This window comes from Lampris incognitus, chromosome 3 (genome assembly GCF_029633865.1).
Source record: "Lampris incognitus isolate fLamInc1 chromosome 3, fLamInc1.hap2, whole genome shotgun sequence".
NCBI classification, from domain to species: domain Eukaryota; kingdom Metazoa; phylum Chordata; class Actinopteri; order Lampriformes; family Lampridae; genus Lampris; species Lampris incognitus.
This window is the reverse complement of record NC_079213.1, coordinates 68,775,690-68,794,607: the sequence shown is the minus strand read 5'-3', so window position 1 is coordinate 68,794,607 and position 18,918 is coordinate 68,775,690. Positions and strand designations below refer to the sequence as shown.

Below are 18,918 nucleotides of genomic sequence, written 5' to 3'. Positions count from 1 at the left end.
TCTCTTTTTTTTTAGGTGCGCTAAACAGATACGGAAATTATTCAGCATCTACAACGTGAGACTAGATTGATAGCGGCTGTATGATGCGCTTTGAGGTGCTTTTCTTTAGTTTGCGTTCCAGATAATCAGATGGGCGTTTAGGTTTCCCTTCCTCTCTCGCTCTCTCTCTCTCTCTCTCTCTCTCTCTCTCTCTCGCTCTCTCTCTCGCTGTTTCTCAGGAGACTCCCGTCAGTCAGAGGCAAAGAAGAGATGGGTAGCAGAGACGCACCTAAACAGAATGATCTGGAAGTCCCTGTTTCCCTTCCCCATCTGTCTATCTTTCTCTATCTCATTAGCGATAATAGATGTGTTCCTCCTTTTCTTTCTAGTACTCATCCAGTATGTGTGTGTGTGTGTATATATATATATATATATATATATATATTACATCCTTACCTTTGACCTCTTTTTCACACATCCCATTCTCTTTCTCAGCATAAATATCGGGGGGGAGGGGGGGGTTAGCGTCACAGTTGATCTAACGTAACCCCTTTTCCTGTCTCTCTATTTTAACATTTATTTCTCTCAACCCCCCCCCCCCCCACCAAAAAAAAGGAAGAAATACGAGCCCTGTCCTCCTGCTAGGCTGGATTCTCACTGTAACTTAATGCAAGGCTTGATGATTGTACTGTAACGAAGCAATACGGTACTCCACCGAGAGTAGATGTATGGATGTAATGCGTGCAAGTGATCTTTTTTTCCTTTCCTCGTCTCTTTTTCTTCCCTCTTTCCCTACAACAAATTCTCCCATGGAGAGAATGCTGCGTCCAGAGATTATGGTTCCCATGATTCCCCGTGTCGCCGCAGAGCAAGCGAGAGAGAAGAAAGCGTTTTCATGTGCGTGCGTGTGGATTATGATGTTTATGGTTAGTTGTTCTTATGATTTATGCCAGACGCCAGGCGGTGTGGCGGTTTAATGGCGGCTCCCTCTCCACATTTTCGAGCGCTGCTCTGCGTTAACGATTAGCTCATAAAGTCCTTGGTGTGCTTCTAAAGGCCCAAATATTGGTCCTAGCAATTCCCCCCCCCCAAAAAAAAACCTCAAGAACAATCCCCCGTTTGGCCTTTATTTATGAAGAACACTTTAAAACAGTTGTCTATGCAAAATTATACAATGGTCAAGGTCTTTGGTACATTTGGATGTGAACATAGCACATTGTTTTATGAGAGGAATCATCAAGTCGATGATGAGGTCCTAATGTGAGAAAGCCTCAAGTCAGCACACGATCTTAAATCTCAAAGAAAAGAAAGAAAATCCGTATACAGTTTAAAAAATTTTTTTTTTGTCCAAAGTCATCAAGAGTTTTTCATCGGTGTTAGTGACTATGTGTATGTCGTGCCTTATATGAGTACCACACAGTATAAACTAATGAAGGTAGTGTTACAGAGGGATACAGGAAATGTAGACCAGGTCTTCAATACACAGCTGGGTCCTCCCTGCGTTTACAGATATTTATTTTACAAAAACGGACGAGACACGTGGCCCGGATCTGGTCCAGAGAAAAGCCCTCTGATCTGATGTGAACCTGCGTTGTGTCCCCCCCCCCCCCCCCCCCCCGTCTGGAGTTAAATCTTAAAGCAGGTCCAGGATCTGCAGGTCGCCTGTCTCATCCGGTACGGCTGGCATCAACCTGCTTGTGTTTAAAAGAGGATCTTTCTTGATTCCTCTCAGTATTTCTCCCCCCCCCCTCCCCAAGTTACATCTTTTCATTGATTCCACGATTATGTGATCAAACTGTTTTTAATTTCTTTTCCCATTTCTTCCGCTTTTTTTCCCCCTCTTACGTGACTCCCCCCGGCCTCCCTTCCTGACCTAATTATATTTAAAAAAAGGGTTTCTCTGGTTAAATTTCAATGTTGATTTCATAATGATGAAAATTTATTTTCAACTATTGCTAGAATTGTATTTTCACTGGCTTGACTATATTTTACATGGATAATATATGATCGGTGTTATATATTGTATAAATGACACCCAATATTTGAATGTTTTTATTTTTATTGAAAAAAAAAAAGGTAAATTTTGTAGAATATTAACGCACGTCACCCGTAGCCAATTGTGTTCTGAAACAGTTTGACATTTTTCTAATTAAACCGATAGACTTGCTTGCACATGGAAAATGAACCTGCTTACTGTTATTTTGCATGTGTAGTTGTATTGACCCTTACGACTGATTTTTGTTCAAAAACGTTGTTTTTCAGTATGTCAGGTTACTCTGCCGGCATTGAATATTGTTCCAGTATTGAGCCCATCTATCACCCATCTATTGAGCCCATCTATTGAGCCCAATTATGAACAGTAGAAACCACGTGGGGTATTTTACAATCCAATCTCACCCTGGCTTCCGTTGGGTATTTTGTGCATCCATGTTACACTTCCAAGAAAAGAGAAGGAAACATTTAAGCCATTTTTTTAAAAAATTTGGTTCATCGCACACCCGTGACTCGAGTCTATCTTGAGATGTCGGAGGTAAAATACTCCAGCAGCATCTTGTGAGCGCATGCTGCTGCAGAGGGTGATGGGTTTTTCAGCCTTTAGAAACTTCGGCCTCATCCATGTGAATGTTTTACACCTGTAAAAGAAATGGATGCCGGAGGCCTGTTTCACTGTCTGAGGGCAACGGATAAGCGGAGGGGTGAGGAGGATATGCTGCAACTGCAACTGAACAGTCGCAGGATTGTGCCTTGGATAAAGGTTGCCAGGCAGTTTACATCCGCCATTGCAATAGATAACGAGCTAGAGTTCCTCACAGTTACAGTGGCGGCGTCACCCGGACTAAATGGGGGGCCCCGGGTCACAAGAAGCTCATGTTCTTAATTGACGTGTGACAACAACCTGACAGACTGCTTTAATGACTGATCGAGTAAAGGTACAAAGAACGTCTCTATAGTGTTTATTTTCCACTTTTCGGGTCAAGGTTTGACGAAAGAAGAATGTAGCCACGAATAATAATGATTGTCTTGAACTTGCAAGTTTGGAGTGGATGGAAAAGACTGAAATCAGGTAGCAGCTTCTCCTGAAGTAGCATTCTTTTTTTTTCTTCATTTTATCTCTAGAGAGAGAATACAGGTTCAACTTGAGGCATTTAGAAATATATGAAGCTACAACTACAGATTCATCATCGCTTCCTCGTAAAAAAGGAAAAAAAATTAAAACAATCCGCCACATTTTGTTTAACGTAGTGACGGTGGAACTAGTAGCTATATATTTGTTCACCTTTTTGTTTTGGTCTCTTGGTCAGGTACTGTAATGATTAACTCACGCCTGCCATTTACTGGATTCTGAGTCTGTGCACATCTTATCTTGCATGTCGTCATTGCAGAGAAAAAAAATGTCTTAAAGAGCTGAAGTCAATCTAACTTGTTGATGAGTAACTCAATGGTACACAACTGTATGCACTGTGAACTGAAAATAAATTATAAAGTTTCATGTTTATGCAATACTTGACTACAATTTGTTTGTTTTTTGTGTGTGTGTTTTGTTCAAAAGATCTTGAGATTATCACCACAGATGCATGTCCACAGTGTGATGAGACACCATGTCAACCGTCTGATTATGTGTGTTCTTTGCTTAAATACATGTGGTAGTTGCACTCCGCTCCCACAGCAGTCATTTACACATGCGGATGCATGCACACACACACAGTCTGGGTTTACTCAACAGCAGTCAGTTTGGTTGAATATGGCCATATTTACTGGTTTTACTAGACAAACATACCAGATAAAAATGCACCAAAGGTCATTAAATAAGTTAACACAAATAATTACACATCCATTTGCAATGCATTTTCTATTTACATCCATCAATAAATGAACAGAAATTACAATATATACACTTAATTTAACAACAGTAAGCTGTTTGGGGGGGAAAGGGGGGATCCCATTAGAAAAATGGTGTAGTTGTACCCACTGCTCAAGTATGGCAGCTACCCTTCATATCCCACTTTATAAGGATGTTAGTTTATGAACAGTCCAAGGGGAATGTTGACTGAAGATAAATCAATTCTCTGGCCACACGCACCAGCATTGGACATCAGTGCTCGGAGAGGGATTTTCCCCTGGTGATTTAGTTATGCGGCTGGAACATTATGGACTCGAGGGAAGGCATTTTCTGACTCATTTGTGGCGAGATTAAGACAGGGGGTTGAGACATCATGTTTGTGTCCCGAATCATGATCTGTTCTCTTGGACGTTTTCAACAGTCCGTCTACCAGAGATGGACACTGTATATAATGTGCTGTTTTTTTTGTTGCCAAACTGTATTTCAGCTTAGCAGGGTGAATTTAATTTAGCATTGGGATCTGCCCGTTGCATGGCAAACTTATGAGTTTCCAGCTTATTTGCACGCACACAAACACGCCATGTCTTACTATGGGACATGGTGAGATGAAGACACGGACCGTGTTTATCTGGTAGAGGCTAGTTCCCATCGATGCAGAGAACGGAAATGGAGTAGATAACGGTCAACTGAGCATGCGCGAAATGCCTCTCCCATGCCTCCACACGCCCCGCGTAGCATCCAGGCGCTAGGATTCTAGGAAGACCCACCCCTACACTGCGTCTGATGAGCTAACTTTAACCCTAACCCCGCCCTAACCCTAACCTTAACCTACCAAAACAACGGAGGCAACGAGTCCTTGCGCATGCTCAGTTGACCGTTCTCTGCATCGATGGGAACTAGCCTCTACCGTGTTTATCTGCAGACCGGAACTCTGAGGTCTCCAGCTGCGCGACTGGACTGAATGACATTGGTGTTGCATTAAATTATGTTCAGAGAAAATCAGTCGTTTTGGAAGTTTTACTCAGATAACGGGCCTTCTGTACGACACGGAGGCCGCATCCAAAATCGCATTCTAGCATACTGCGCTAAAGGCTAGCATAGTACGCCGAAACAGTGCTCAGGCATTTCTAGCATGTCCGAAACTACGGCATGCGTCAAATACTATGCGGAAATACCCTGTCGACATACCACATCCAGAGAAACAGCGCGGTTTACGCACACTGGATGCTACGTATACGTATCCCACAATGCACTGCAAGACTCCCATGACAACAACCAGCAATGGCGGCGGGCGAAACAAAATCAAGTAGCAGAGCAGTGGAAGCGTTTAACTGTAAGTCTTACCTTTCACTATTCAACAGAGACAGCAGTTGAAATCAATGGTTATTTCCGTGTTTTATAAAAACATGTCAGTCACCACATCAGTAGTTTATCTGGGGCAGCAGTGGGCTGATAGGAAGTGACGTGGGGCGATGGTGGTGATGTATGTCCGGGGAAAACCAGCTTACTGTTTTACTCACATATTACCAGTACACTGGGAGGTTGTACACATATGTGGCATGTATAGGATTTGGGCCGCAACTATCGTCTCAGTCGCTGCATCATATGAGTCTCTCCATGGGCGGCGGCTGGGCAATGTTCCACATCTCTACGCGGGCGCCCTCCTTCTCCTGCCGACTGGGGCTGTAGGTGCCGTGGGTGGCACGGCGGTTGAGCGCCACCGTGAGGCCGACGGAGGTAAAGATCAAAGCTAACAGCAGGACCACGGACGCCAGGCTGATGGGCAGCAGGAGGTCAGAGGTCACGCCCTCAGAGGTCAGCTAGAGGACGTGAGCGAGCGAGCGAGAGGAGGGGGGAGAGAGAATCATTGAAAAGTTTGGGTTAATTTCTGCTGTGGTCGGTCACATGGCGCATGCTAATGATTGTGATGTATGTGGAAAAAATAAACTTAGACACCTATCATCTGTCACAGGGAAGCTGGTGTTACACAGAATAAATCCCTAATTATTTCACTATTTCCTCCTCTCGTTCGCTCTCTCTTCTCTCTCTCACTCTCTCTCACACACACACATATATACACACACACACACAAGGCTACATTACACGAGACGCTCCACACGTGCTGCCAGAGTGCTGATGGATGCATTTCCCAGCCCAGCAGGTGGGTTGGGACCACCGGCAGCCTCAAGTTGTGGATTGAACCCTCCCTCCATCTGCCGCCTCTCCCGCAGTTTGGCTACCGCCAGTGCCAGCGCCAGCAACACCACTATCGCCAAGCCAACCAGACAGGGCGCCAGCACCGCGGCCACCCGTGAGCTGTACGGAGCACGCTCTGTCTGCATAGGATCACACGCACAACATCACATCTGATGAGCCCGTTGATGCATAGGTGCACAGAAAAACACACACATTTTGCACAGACGCGCACACCAGACAGCCTGCTCGCACCCAAACCACTGGCGGAATCAAGGATACCCTCTGCCAAAAACATTTTACACACACACACACACGTTTTGGAGACACACATAAACAGACAGGCACCAGGCACTCCCCTTCACACAAAGCGATGAGCAGGCTGCTTTGCATGGTGTGTGTGATTCTGACACAGAGGCTTTTAATGACTTGTGAAACCTCCTCGTTGCTTTGTTCAAGCGCTGTACATATTAAACCAACATCCCTCCGGCTCCTTAATCTTCACATACACATGCGCACACCAGAGACTTTAACCATCACCATAATAGAGAGGAAAAAAACACCCTCACATATACGTCGGCGGGAAAGGCCCGTATCTGATCTCGCCACTCCAGCAACCCGAATCAGAGGTGAGTCCAAGCGCAGCAAGTGAACCGCTGTTTACATGAATTAACATTGATTATGCCGTAGAGGAAGAGAGGTGGGTACACTCACGTGAGTGGTGTTGGCCGGTGTAGTGGTGGCGATACTCTGAGCTGCTCCTAGAAGGATCATTTAGGCATCACTTAAAAGCACAACATAGAAATCCTGGTTTATCTTCACCATTTGAGAACGTGCTGCTAGCCTGCTCACCCAGTTTAGGGGATTCTGAAATATCAGAACATAGTAGACAAACTTTTCCAACCGTAGATAGCTTATCGTAACTCGTATAAATACAGCCAGCCAGCCAAGGCCTCGGCAAAGCAACAAAAAAATCATACAGTCACACTGCACAAGCAGTAGACCTCACACTTTTTTTTTGTCTTTCTCACTACAGGTTCTTTGTTGACTGGAAGGGGCTTACCTGTCATCGTAGCAGAGTTGGCTGTCAAGAGCGTGACACGACCCGACCAGAGGAGCCTCCAGCCAGGGTTCACCATCAGTCAGTGACTGCCACAGACAGACAGAGAGACGTCTCGCTAAACAGTCTCTGAGGTGCACGACAAGGCCACACAAAAACCCTCACCAGAACGGCGACACCATCAGAGAGAAAGACGGAGGGAGGGAGAGAGACGGGAGAGACTCGACTCTTCCCCGCTGTCAGCATTATCAAGGTGCTGCGTGTGCGAATGCAGGTGCATGCATTTATGTATGTGTGTGTGTGTGTGTTCATTCTAAGAAAAATGACTATCTGCCAGATAAGCTGCCCCCATAGGTTTCTTTGAAGCAGGCCAAACCTACACGAATGCCACCAACTCTCTGCTGAGACTGCACTTCACAGCCCGACGCTGTTTTTTTTTTCTTGCTGGCAAAGCACAATAATCCATCTTTCCCGCTCAGAAGATGTCCACATCAGTGCAGGCACTAAAAAAAAACTGCTTGCCTCATTTTCTTTCCTTACCATTACCCGTCTTAGCAGCCAATTACACACACACACACACACACACACACACACACACACTCAGAGAGGGACGAGAGGGCACATCCGAGAAGGAGCGGGGTCAGGGGTCAGGGTTATATGAACACTTACCTGTCTCACACACACACATGTTTAGAACAAATAACATTACACACAATTTCAATTCTGTGCTCCAGTCCTGGCTGTGTGTGTGTGCGTGTGTGTGTGTGTGTGTGTGTCTATGAACTTGAGATTATTTAGGGATATATGCGCCGTGTATCTTGTTAAGAGAGATTAGGTTTCTATGTTTGGTGTCACGTTAGCCACCTGGCTGTTGCATGCTCTGCTTTCTGACAAAGACACACAACACACACACACACACACACACACACACACACACACACACACACACACACACACACACGTAAATGTCCAGTGGCAAAATCTCTGTCAAGCATTATCTACAATATGACCGAGACTCAACGTTTTCGGTTTTTATTTTTCAAAGCCATCCAGCATGCCGAGTTTCGCCACAAGAGGTCACTGTAACATAACCTCATACAAACAGGAACTTTTGGATCCGTGGAAACATAAAATCCGCGTGTAAATCAGTTTAAACCGATCTGCTCCTTTGAAAACATCTGGGTATTTTTCGATGAAAATCGGTAAAAACCGAAAAGGCTGACCCTCGAACAGGACTTATTGTTCCAGTAAATACAATAAGCCCTTTTTTTCTGGAACTAAAGCCCAGTCTTCCTGACTGTGGATCACCTGTATTCTCTTGGGGGGCGAAAACAGATGAAACAGATGCATTTTGGGTGAAACCAAAAATTTTGGGGGGCCTCAAGAGAAAGTCTAGTGGAAAGAGGTGAAAAGAGGACAGACAGCATATCAAGGCTTATAAGAAAGGTTATTTTTATTATTCGAAAACAAAGACAGACAGAGGATGGATTAAAACCAAGACATGACAGACAGCACAAGAGGACAGAAAACGTAACACAAGAATGATGGAGAAACAAAAAGACATGCCCAGAGCTGTCGACTCCGACAGCAGCGGTGGAAGACGGACAGGACAGATGCAAGTCTAAAGATGGAGTCACATTAATGATTTGGGGGTTGCTCCTTTCTTGATGTGTTTTTTTAGTGTGTGTGTGTGTGTGTGTGTGTGTGTGTGTGTGTGTGTGTGTGTGTGTGTGTGTGTGTGTGTGTGTGTGTGTTATTTGCATGGAAAGCGGTATTAGTGTATGAGACTTTGAGCCATTACGGCCCGGTAGTCCTGACAGGTGTACAGAATCATATCTAAGCTTGAGACTACAGCAAGGTTCAGAGATGAGACCTCAGCATCAGCCCTTGTCTTGTAGTAACGCAATTACAGAACAAGCAAGCGGTTCGCAGTCATCTGAACACCTGTCGGAGAGCAAAATGGTGGGACCCGGTATCGTCTCGATGAGCTTCTCTAACCAGCATGCCCCCATTGAACGGTACATGCATTCACCCATAAGGAGTGCTCAAAATGAAATGTACACAAGGCTGACAAGATAACTTGAGCAAGACATCACACACCATAACAATTATTCCACTATACTCTTCACCTCGCCGAAAAGTGCATCATCGGATGTAAAACACCCCTCACTTTAGAACAATAACTAGCCTGTGCAATCGCAAAACTGTTTGGTCTGTGTCGTTCGGTACAGTTTCTAGCTATTCGTCTAGAGAGCTGCTTTTAGACACGAGCATTCACGTACCTGGACGTCATGCCAGTGTTACTGCAGCAGTTTGTAAAAAAAAAATGCTGCCATCAACCAAAGTGTCATTTTAAGGCACAGCAACAGCTCTGTACTACGGTTTAACAACAACAACCTGAGTATAACCTGGGGAGTATACTAGGGATAGATAATACGGACAGGGAGTATGGCGGAGGGTAAATCTGCCCAAACTCAATGAACCCCCCCCTCTCCCTTTTAGGATAACTAGAGATAAACTTTGTGACATAAAGAAGTGAATAAATCCCAGTGTCAAAGTGATGTGTGAGTCACATGATCAGAGGAAGCATGTGTTCACGCGTTTCTGAAAATATGATGGATTTCCGTTTCTGTCTGACTGTTTTTCTGAGGGCGACCACCGATTAGAGATGACGTTAAACCCGACATGTTTTTTTTAATGCGGTTTCCTCCCACAGACATGTAGGTCAGGTGACTCGGCCATATTAAATGGTTGATGCTAGATCCAACGGGGTGTAGGCACGGACGTAGCCGTGATTGGCTGTTGCGTCGGCCAATAGACAGCGCGGAACCTCGGAGCGCACAGACTGCCAGACCGACAGACAGAGCACTAGTTGGGGCGAATTAAGTTAACGTTAGTTAGCTAGCGATAGCAATAGCGGTAGGGTTAGGGTTACAGTATGATCTGGCAACGTTAATGTCAGTTGTAAGCTAGCTAGCTAAATGTTTTAGTGCACATCGTTTGTTTCAAGTAGTGCGCTTCGAGGTTCCGCGCTGTCTATTGGCTGACACAACAGCCAATCACACCTGCAACAGCCAATCACGGCTTCTTTCGTGCCTACACCCCATTGGATCTAGCATCAACCATGCTAAATTGTGCCTAGGTGTGACTGTGTGTGTGTGTGTGTGTGTGTGTGTGTGTGTGTGTGTGTGTGTGTGTGTGTGTGTGTGTGTGTGTGTGTGTGTGTGTGTGAGACTGCTGAGATATGCTCCGCGACCCCAACTGGGATAAGCGGCTTGGATAATGGATGGATGGGTGGATGTTTTTTGATATACCACCACGTCACGATCTCCCGTCTTTCACTGAACCAATCACGAGACCGCTGGATTGGACGCGTGCAGACCCGCACACGTACACACGGCCTAACTTTCCTAAACCGACGAGCACGTGCCCTTTCTCAAATAACAACAAAGGTGAGAGCGGACACATGCATTCAAGCACACACACACACACACACACACACACACACTCTCTCATTCGTTGCCCCCCCAGTCCACCTCGGGCTCATCGTCCAGCCTGAGGATGAGGTAGGAAAGCAGCTGGAAGAGGTTCTGCCACAGCAGCACCGCCACGTAAAAGTAAATGTCGCTTACGTCCGTCTGGCACACGTCCCCGGCGTAGCTCATGTCGCACACGCAGACAAACTTGTTGATGAGGTTGCGGCAGTAGCCTCCGTTCAGGCAGGGGTTGGACTTGCACTCATCCATCTCCTGCTCACAGCTGCGGAAAAGCGGAGAGAGATGCGAAGACGGGGCTAAAGATAGGAAGAGTGAAACAAAGACGGCAGCACAAGTAGGCAGGCAGAGGGAAAACCAACAGGTGATTTTGACTGCAGCAGAACAGTGAGACAGACAGATAAAGCCAGGGAAGGGTGAGGGGGTGAGCAGTCCAGTGAAATAAAGTACACCTTTGCTGGTGATCGCAGGAGTTAGCATCACAACTCGACTATGGGGTGGTGAAAACGGTGCGCTCGCTGGTATTCTTTTCAAAACCCGTTAACTTTTTTCTTTTCTCTCTACAGGACCGTCTTCCCCCCTTACCGGTGTCCAGTAAAGCCGGGCGGACAGTCGCAGGACAGGTCTCGGTCAGTGCAGTTCCCTCCATTGAAGCAGGTGTAGTTTCTGGTGTCATCCCCACAAACAGACACGGGCAGCTTGGGGCGTCTGGTTAGGAGACAAGGGAGGTAACGTCACAAGAGGCCAGGATGTCGGGAACATCCATCCATCCATTTTCCGAACCGCTGGTCCTGCTCTCAGGGTCGCGGGGGTGCAAAATCTCCAGAATCAGGTAGGTGCACAGTGTGTGCATGTATGTGTGTGTGTGTAAATTCAAGATCACCTCCACTTTGTATTTTTAGTGGTGTTGTGGGGGTGAGTGGGTTCAGTGTGATAGTCTGTATGTGCGGCGGTGAAATCCATACGACTCTGGAGGGCGAGAGCTGTACGGTCGGACTTCCCAATGTTCCCCATAGGGGGGACAAAGTAGCTTAGGAGGCGACCAGGATAATAAGATTAGGGACCTCTGGCAGCTATTCAGCAGTAGGCCATCAAATCACATGTACGGCAATGACAAAAACAACCTTTTTAATGGCCTCGGAACCCAACCCCACACCGCCTAGAGCACAAATATGTCTTCCCGAAGGACTGAAAGTATAAGTGATTTGTGCAAACCTCAACAGTTGGTTGGTAGACTGAGCTTTGACAATTCTGAAAAACTTGAGTGTTTTGCCAAAGTGAGTCCCCCCCCCTTTTCCTCCCCAATTGTACCCGTCCAATTACCCCACTCTTCCGAGCCATCCCGGTCACTGCTTCACCTCCTCTGCCGATCTGGGGAGGGCTGCAAGCTACCACATGCCTCCTCCGATACACATGGAGTCGCCAGCGGCTTCGTCTCACCTGACAGTGAGGAGTTTCACCAGGGAGACGTAGCACATGGGAGGGTCACACTATTCCCCCCCAGTTCCCCCTCCCCCCCGAACAGATGCCCCAATCGACCAGAGGAGGCGCTACTGCAGTGACCAGGACACATACCCACATCCGGCTTCCCACCCGCAGACACGGCCAATTGTGTCTGTAGGGACGCCTGACCACGCCGGAGGTAACACGGGGATTCGAACCAGCGGTCCTCATGTTGGTAGACAACGGAATAGACTGCCATGCTACCCGGACGCCCAGTGAGTTTTATTATATGATTTATGCCAAGCTCACCTCAGCTAAGTTGGGTTTATCCCCAAGGGGCAAATAACTGTAACAGTTATATTCAGGTACACAGTTATATTCAGGTACACATGAAACACAATGCATACACAATGCATTGACCAACACCCCAGTGAAGTGCAGTGGGGGCTGGAGGGGTGGGAGGGGCGCTCGAGGGAAGAGGAACTAAGTTGCTAAGATGTCTGATGGGCAGGTGTCACTCTCGTCTTAGAACAAAACTTTTTCTCAAGCAGAGTTAATATTAGCCCCGCTTAGCATTTTGCAGCAGGGAGGCGGGCTACAGCGCACATGGCAAGTGAGGGGCAAAACGGGCGACGCCAAACAAACGAGAAACAACTGAGAAATAGGAAAAAAAACAACTTACACGTTTTTGACAAGGATGTACCAAGGAATTTCTTCAACTCGTTCACTGGAGAGGAACAGAGCGACAGTAAGAGAAAGAGAGGGGGAACGGGGAGAGACACGGGCACAGACACACAAACAAAAATAAAAAATAAAAATAAAAAGCCGTTTTGATGGAAACTTTACGGCAAAGATGTACCCAGTAAAGGGAGATGTGTGCCTGATCTGGTGGCTTCTCTTTGAGTCGGTTGCAAAGGCTTCCTTGCGAGAAGGAGCGAATGTCAGTGCGTGTGTGTGTGTGTGTGTGTGTGTGTGAGAGAGAGAGAGAGAGAGAGACTCTGTTTACAGGATAAATGGTTGGAGGCCCTCCCCTGACGGTTCTCCAAGGCAAACGGTAGATGACAGGGGAAAAAAAACCACGGCGCTGAACCGGCGCTCGGTGTAGTGATTATACTACATACACCACGGCAGGCTGAGGCCTGTTGTCGCTGACGCTGGAATAGACGCGCAGCATCTGAGGCGCTCGCTGCAGACATGGATGAAATGCCGAACAGAAGCAGCGATTTACAATGTAGACTTTCCTTTGAGTTAGAATACAGTCCCTTGGCTGTGCAACTTTTGAACGTTGATTTGTGTGTTCTGAGTTTATTTACTGGGTAACCAAAACACTTACGATCAAACGGGGGCACATGCATTCAAATTTCAAACCATTAAATATTCATGTCGTTACTGTTTCCTCCGTTGCTCCAGGTGTGTTGCTGATTTGCTTCAGGCATGAACAATGTCCACAGGTTATCTGCACGAACCAAAAAGTGACTTCTGTTCTGTTCTATTCTGTTTTGTTCTCTTCTGTTCCATTCTATTCTGTTTGAGTCTGTTCTGTTCTATTCTATTCCGTTCTGTTCTATTCTGTTCTATTCTAGTCTACTACTACTACTACTACTACTTTCGGCTGCTCCCGTTAGGGGTCGCCACAGCGGATCATCCGTTTCCATTTCTTCCTGTCTTTTGCGTCTTCCTCTGTCACACCAGCCACCTGCATGTCTTCCCTCACCACATCCATAAACCTCCTCTTTGGCCTTCCTCTTCTCCTCTTCCCTGGCAGCGCCATATTCAGCATCCTTCTCCCAATATACTCAGCATCTCTCCTCCACACATGTCCAAGCCATCTCAATCTTGCCTCTCTTGCTTTGTCTCCAAACCGTCCAACCTGAGCGGTCCCTCTAATATAATCGTTCCTAATCCTGTCCTTCTTCGTTACTCCCAGTGAAAATCTTAGCGTCTTCAACTCTGCCACCTCCAGCTCCGCCTCCTGTCTTTTCGTCAGTGCCACTGTCTCCAAACCATATAACATAGCTGGTCTCACAACCATCTTGTAAACTTTCCCTTTAACTCTTGCTGATACCCTTCTGTCGCAAATCACTCCTGACACACTTCTCCACCCACTCCAACCTGCCTGCACTCTCTTTTTCACCTCTCTACGGCACTCCCCGTTACTTTGGACAGTTGACCCCAAGTATTTAAACTCAAATGCCTTTGTCACCTCCACTCCTTGCATCCTGACCGTTCCACTGTCCTCTCTCTCATTCACGCATAGGTATTCCCTCTTGCTCCTACTGACTTTCATTCCTCTTCTCTCCAGTGCATACCTCCACCTCTCCAGGCTCTCCTCAACCTGCACCCTACTCTCGCTACAGATCACAATGTCATCCGCGAACATCATCGTCCATGGAGACTCCTGCCTGATCTTGTCCGTCAACCTGTCCATCACCATTGCAAACAAGAAAGGGCTAAGAGCCGATCCTTGATGTAATCCCACCTCCACCTTGAACCCATCTGTCATTCCAACCGCACACCTCACCATTGTCACACTTCCCTCATACGTATCCTGCACCACTCCTACATACTTCTCTGCAACTCCTGACTTCCTCATACAATACCACACCTCCTCTCTCGGCACTCTGTCATAAGCTTTCTCTAAATCTACAAAGACACAATGCAACTCTTTCTGGCCTTCTCTATACTTCTCAATCAACATTCTCAAAGCAAACATCGCATCTGTGGTGCTCTTTCGTGGCATGAAACCATACTGCTGCTCGCTGATCGTCACCTCTCCTCTTAACCTAGCTTCTATTACTCTTTCCCAAATCTTCATGCTGTGGCTGAAGTCTACAGTGCTTTATTTCCTAGCCAACTAATCTGTAGACTTACTTGCAGTAGGGTCCAGTGTAGTTCTCGGCACAGAGGCAGGCGTATCTGTCTGGCCCGTGCAGACAGGTGCTTCCATGAGCACAGAGATGGTTCACACACACATCCACCTCCTCCTCACAGTCGGCGCCGGCATAGCCGAACTCGCACGCACACTCATAGGTCAGCCCGTTCACACTGCAGTTGCCATGAATGCAGGGATCGGAGGCACAGGTGTCGGTGAAGAAGTCACAGCGTCTCCCAGCCCAGCCCTCCGGACAGCTGCAGTTGTACAGGTTGAAGAGGTCCTGGCACTCGCCGTTGTTCAGGCAGGGGTCGGGCTGACACACGGGTGCCCCGCTACAGCCGCTGCGTGGGGGAAGGAGGGATGTGCGCACAAACTGTTCTCCCTGCATGCGTGGGAGGTTGACTTCAGAGGAGCTGAAGTAAGGCAGAGCGATGCCACCCACCTCCACGGTGCTCAGGCACCCCGCCAGTCTCCAGCCAGCGTCTGGCCCCAGCCCACCCAGGAAGATGTCCACCCCCTGCCTGAGGAAGTTCAGATTGCCCGCCTGGCTGCTTGAAATGCTGGCCTCTTCTGCCTCCTCATCCAGCACCAGCGTCCACCTGGAGGCTTGTGCCCATGGCGCAGCCATTAAGAGATGAACGCTGTGCCACTCCCCGTCACTGATGCTCCTGCGGCTGCTCAGGCTGATGGTAGACAGGCCCTGCTGCACCTCCTGCCCCTCCTGCTCCTCCCCAACATCTCCCGTGGAGCTCTGCAGCTCCATGAAGAGGAGGCTATCCTGGATGGAGATGGTGATGAACGCTGAGCCCTTCTCCGCATGCAGGATGGCTGCGTGGCGCTTCCGTGTGCGCAGGGTTAGTGCCAGGCTTGTCAAGTTGCGGGATATGTTTCCATTTCCTCGGTAGGACAACAAACTGCTGTCGTTCAGGAAGGTTGCATTGGAGAAGCCTGAGTTAAAGAGAAAAAAATAAAAGAGATAATCATTTTGTTGTACATTTATGTGGAGTTACTGATCTTTCTATATGCAAGGCACTTCTCATAAACCTGGCTTCTAACTCACTCACTCACAAAATATATGCTGTTGTAAGATGTTAAAGACTTTGTGCTTTCTTATAAATTAATATAATAATCCTCATCGATAAGAATGTTTGTGTGTATGTTGGCCGTGTGTGATGGCTTGGCGGCCTGTCCAGGGTGTCTCCCCACCTGCCGCCCAATGACTGCTGGGATAAGCTCCAGCATCCCCACGACCCTGAGAGCAGGATAAGCGGTTCAGATAATGGTTGGATGGATGATAAGAAAATCAGCAACATGTTTTTCTGCACTCCCACCAATATTCCCTCTTAGCATCTCCCTCACACTCTATCACTTGGTTATTGCCCATGTGGTTTCATTCGAGGTAGGATTTCACAGAAACTCCATCGACAGATGCAAGTACGATGTGTTCTATCACCTATAACCTGCTAGCTAAAACAACTTGATGTTTTGAATGGTTTCTGGGTTGTTGGTTAGCTAAAAACATGATTCAGACAAGCTGTCACATTCATGCCTTCTGTGCCTCCCCCCTCTGGATGGTCCTTGTCCTGCACCTCTCAGTGTCACTCACCTGTTCCCTATCAGGATTAAATCACTGCACAGCAGCATATTTAAGCCTGTTCTTTCATTGCCTCTGGGCCAGATTGTCAAATTACTCTTGTCATGCCCAACCCTGCTCACAGATATTTACCTTGCCTCGTCTCGAGTTTTGATCCATGCAACGGTCGCCATGCTGGTTTTGTCTGTTCTGCCATATTTTTGCATTTCCGTCAATATTGCCAAGTAAAGACCTATTCAGTTTTCGAACTACTACACATCTCAAACCTTGTTTGTGACTGCACCTGAGTCCCACCTCGAACCGTGTCACTAAATTTAGCTCTGCTGCACCAGTGCAAAATCATCCATTTTACAAGCTTCCACATAGGATTGGATGTAATGCTATATAATGTTGCTGCAGTCAATAACAGGCCTACTTCCAATTGTAAATTTAACACAATGATCCCGTATTGTTGTGTTTGCAGCAAAGTCACACAACATCCGTGCATTGCATCCATGACACTGTGTGCCCTTATTACCTTGGAAAAATCCATCTGGTTGCTATTGTGAGTTGAGAATATCTGTGACGTAAGAAATACCAGAGTGGCTATTGTATTACCAATGTGTAAGAAATACCAATGTGGCTTTGATTCCCTTGGAGCTAATCATCCAGTGTGGGTGGGGTGGCTGACATAGCAGACGGGCAGCCACTTAAATCATCGCTAATCCCAGAAAGAAAAAAAAGAAGGATAAACTGACCTCAGGCTGTGCTACATACTTTATCGGTAGAGCGAGGTTACCGTGTGAGCAAGCTGTGTTGTATCATTACTCTACATGGTGACTAGGAGAGGGATGACCGTACGACAAACAAGGTCAAAGATTAGCTGGGTTACATACAAGACCAAGATGTAAATAACCAATTGTATGTCCAGGTCAGGCGGTTTGGGCTATTTGTGAATCTGAAATTATGTCATCATCTCTATAAAGATTGAGCCCTTTCAACAGTGGCAACCAAGCAGGATTTGCTCCGAGTAAGATTAGCTCAAAAAAATTAGCTCAAATCTCAAGTGCTTTAGGGAAATCTCGCCTTATTCTTGTGAAAGGAAGCGTTTCTTGAGCACTGATTAAAACCATACTTGTAAGTCCCGTATGCCACCCCTGCTGAAGCATTCTCCCATTGTACTGATTTTTTTCCCACTCTTTTTCATTTTGTCAGCTTTTCATACAAAGACTTGCAATATTTGACAGCTAAACATGTGTTTGACATGTATTTTCCAAATAGAGCCAGGTCTGTTTCCATTTGTACTTACAATACTTGATGAAAAACAGGCCGGTATTTTGAGTTACGATGGGTTACAAAGTCCCGGGAAGCTTGATCTGTCGAAACGCTCCAAACTTTACAAGTAAACTCTTATTAAATGTTCATATTGTATCTAAATGCATAATGAACAACTTGAACACTCATGTGTTAAGTTAAAATGAAAATGTCTATATGAATCTTTGTAAAACAACACCGTTCCAGCAGGTCTGTATGAAAACTCAACAACTGTTGCCAATTCACTGCTGGACAGCCCAGAGGTACAGTATTAATCTTAGAGCATAGGTCGTCTTGGATATGGCTTTTTTATTTCAATTATTTAGTCCTTGTATATGTGGCAAATTTCAATAAACAACATGTAAACTTGATGTAAGACTTGTACTTTTTAACTAGTTTGGTTAAAGCTGCTATGATGAGTTTATATATATATATATATATCAACACGGATACAGGAAAAAAGATTTTAATACATTTTTTCCTGTATCTGTGTTGATATTCCACTCCTCATTAGTTGAGCACTCACAACACCATTGACGGTTTTGGAAAAACCCAATATATATAAAACTTTGTTAAAAGAAACACACAACGGTAGGAAAAGTGCTCAACAAATAAGGAGCAAAATAATTCAGTGATTCAAGTAAATTCTTTATCTTAAATTCTTTAAAGAATTTAGAATTTACTTGAATCACTGAACTAGATAGATAGATGGATAGATATAGCGTTTTTTTTCCCCGGAAACCATCAATGGTGTTGATAAAAGTGTTCAACAAATGAGCGGACTATTAAAAATATTAATATTAATTATAATATTATAAGAATATTAATATTAAGAATCTTATATATATTATCAGTCTCAGTTTAATTTTGATGCCTCTATATGACCGATGTAAACAAATCAGCAAGAAGACAAGATGTTGGTGTATAATGATTCCGAATGTTTGTCTCCGGCTGGGATTCCGCTACAGTATCATGGCTTTATACCGTGAAAACGTGGTTTTCCAGAACAGCTCTACAACTTCATAACTCTTCTCTGCAAAACAAATCCATCAACTACCAGAAGGTTAATGTGGATCTTTGCGACAACATGAAATGAACCCGTTCTTACAAGAAACACTACCGCATTTGTCCACAAGGGTGCGCAAA

At 46.0% G+C, this 18,918-nt stretch overlaps 1 protein-coding gene across 1 annotated transcript in view; it reads right to left on the bottom strand.

The window, feature by feature from the left end:
- Positions 1–5,421: 5,421 nt before the first annotated feature.
- crb1 (crumbs cell polarity complex component 1) overlaps positions 5,422–18,918 on the bottom strand; it is a 28,453-nt gene continuing 14,956 nt past the window's right edge. The window contains exons 9-13 of the mRNA XM_056276776.1: positions 14,882–15,833; positions 12,693–12,737; positions 11,153–11,275; positions 10,706–10,832; positions 5,422–5,640 (exon numbers count right to left, since the gene is read on the bottom strand). Of these exons, the coding sequence (XP_056132751.1) occupies positions 5,422–5,640; positions 10,706–10,832; positions 11,153–11,275; positions 12,693–12,737; positions 14,882–15,833 (1,466 nt within the window). The remainder of the gene's footprint in view (positions 5,641–10,705; positions 10,833–11,152; positions 11,276–12,692; positions 12,738–14,881; positions 15,834–18,918) is intronic.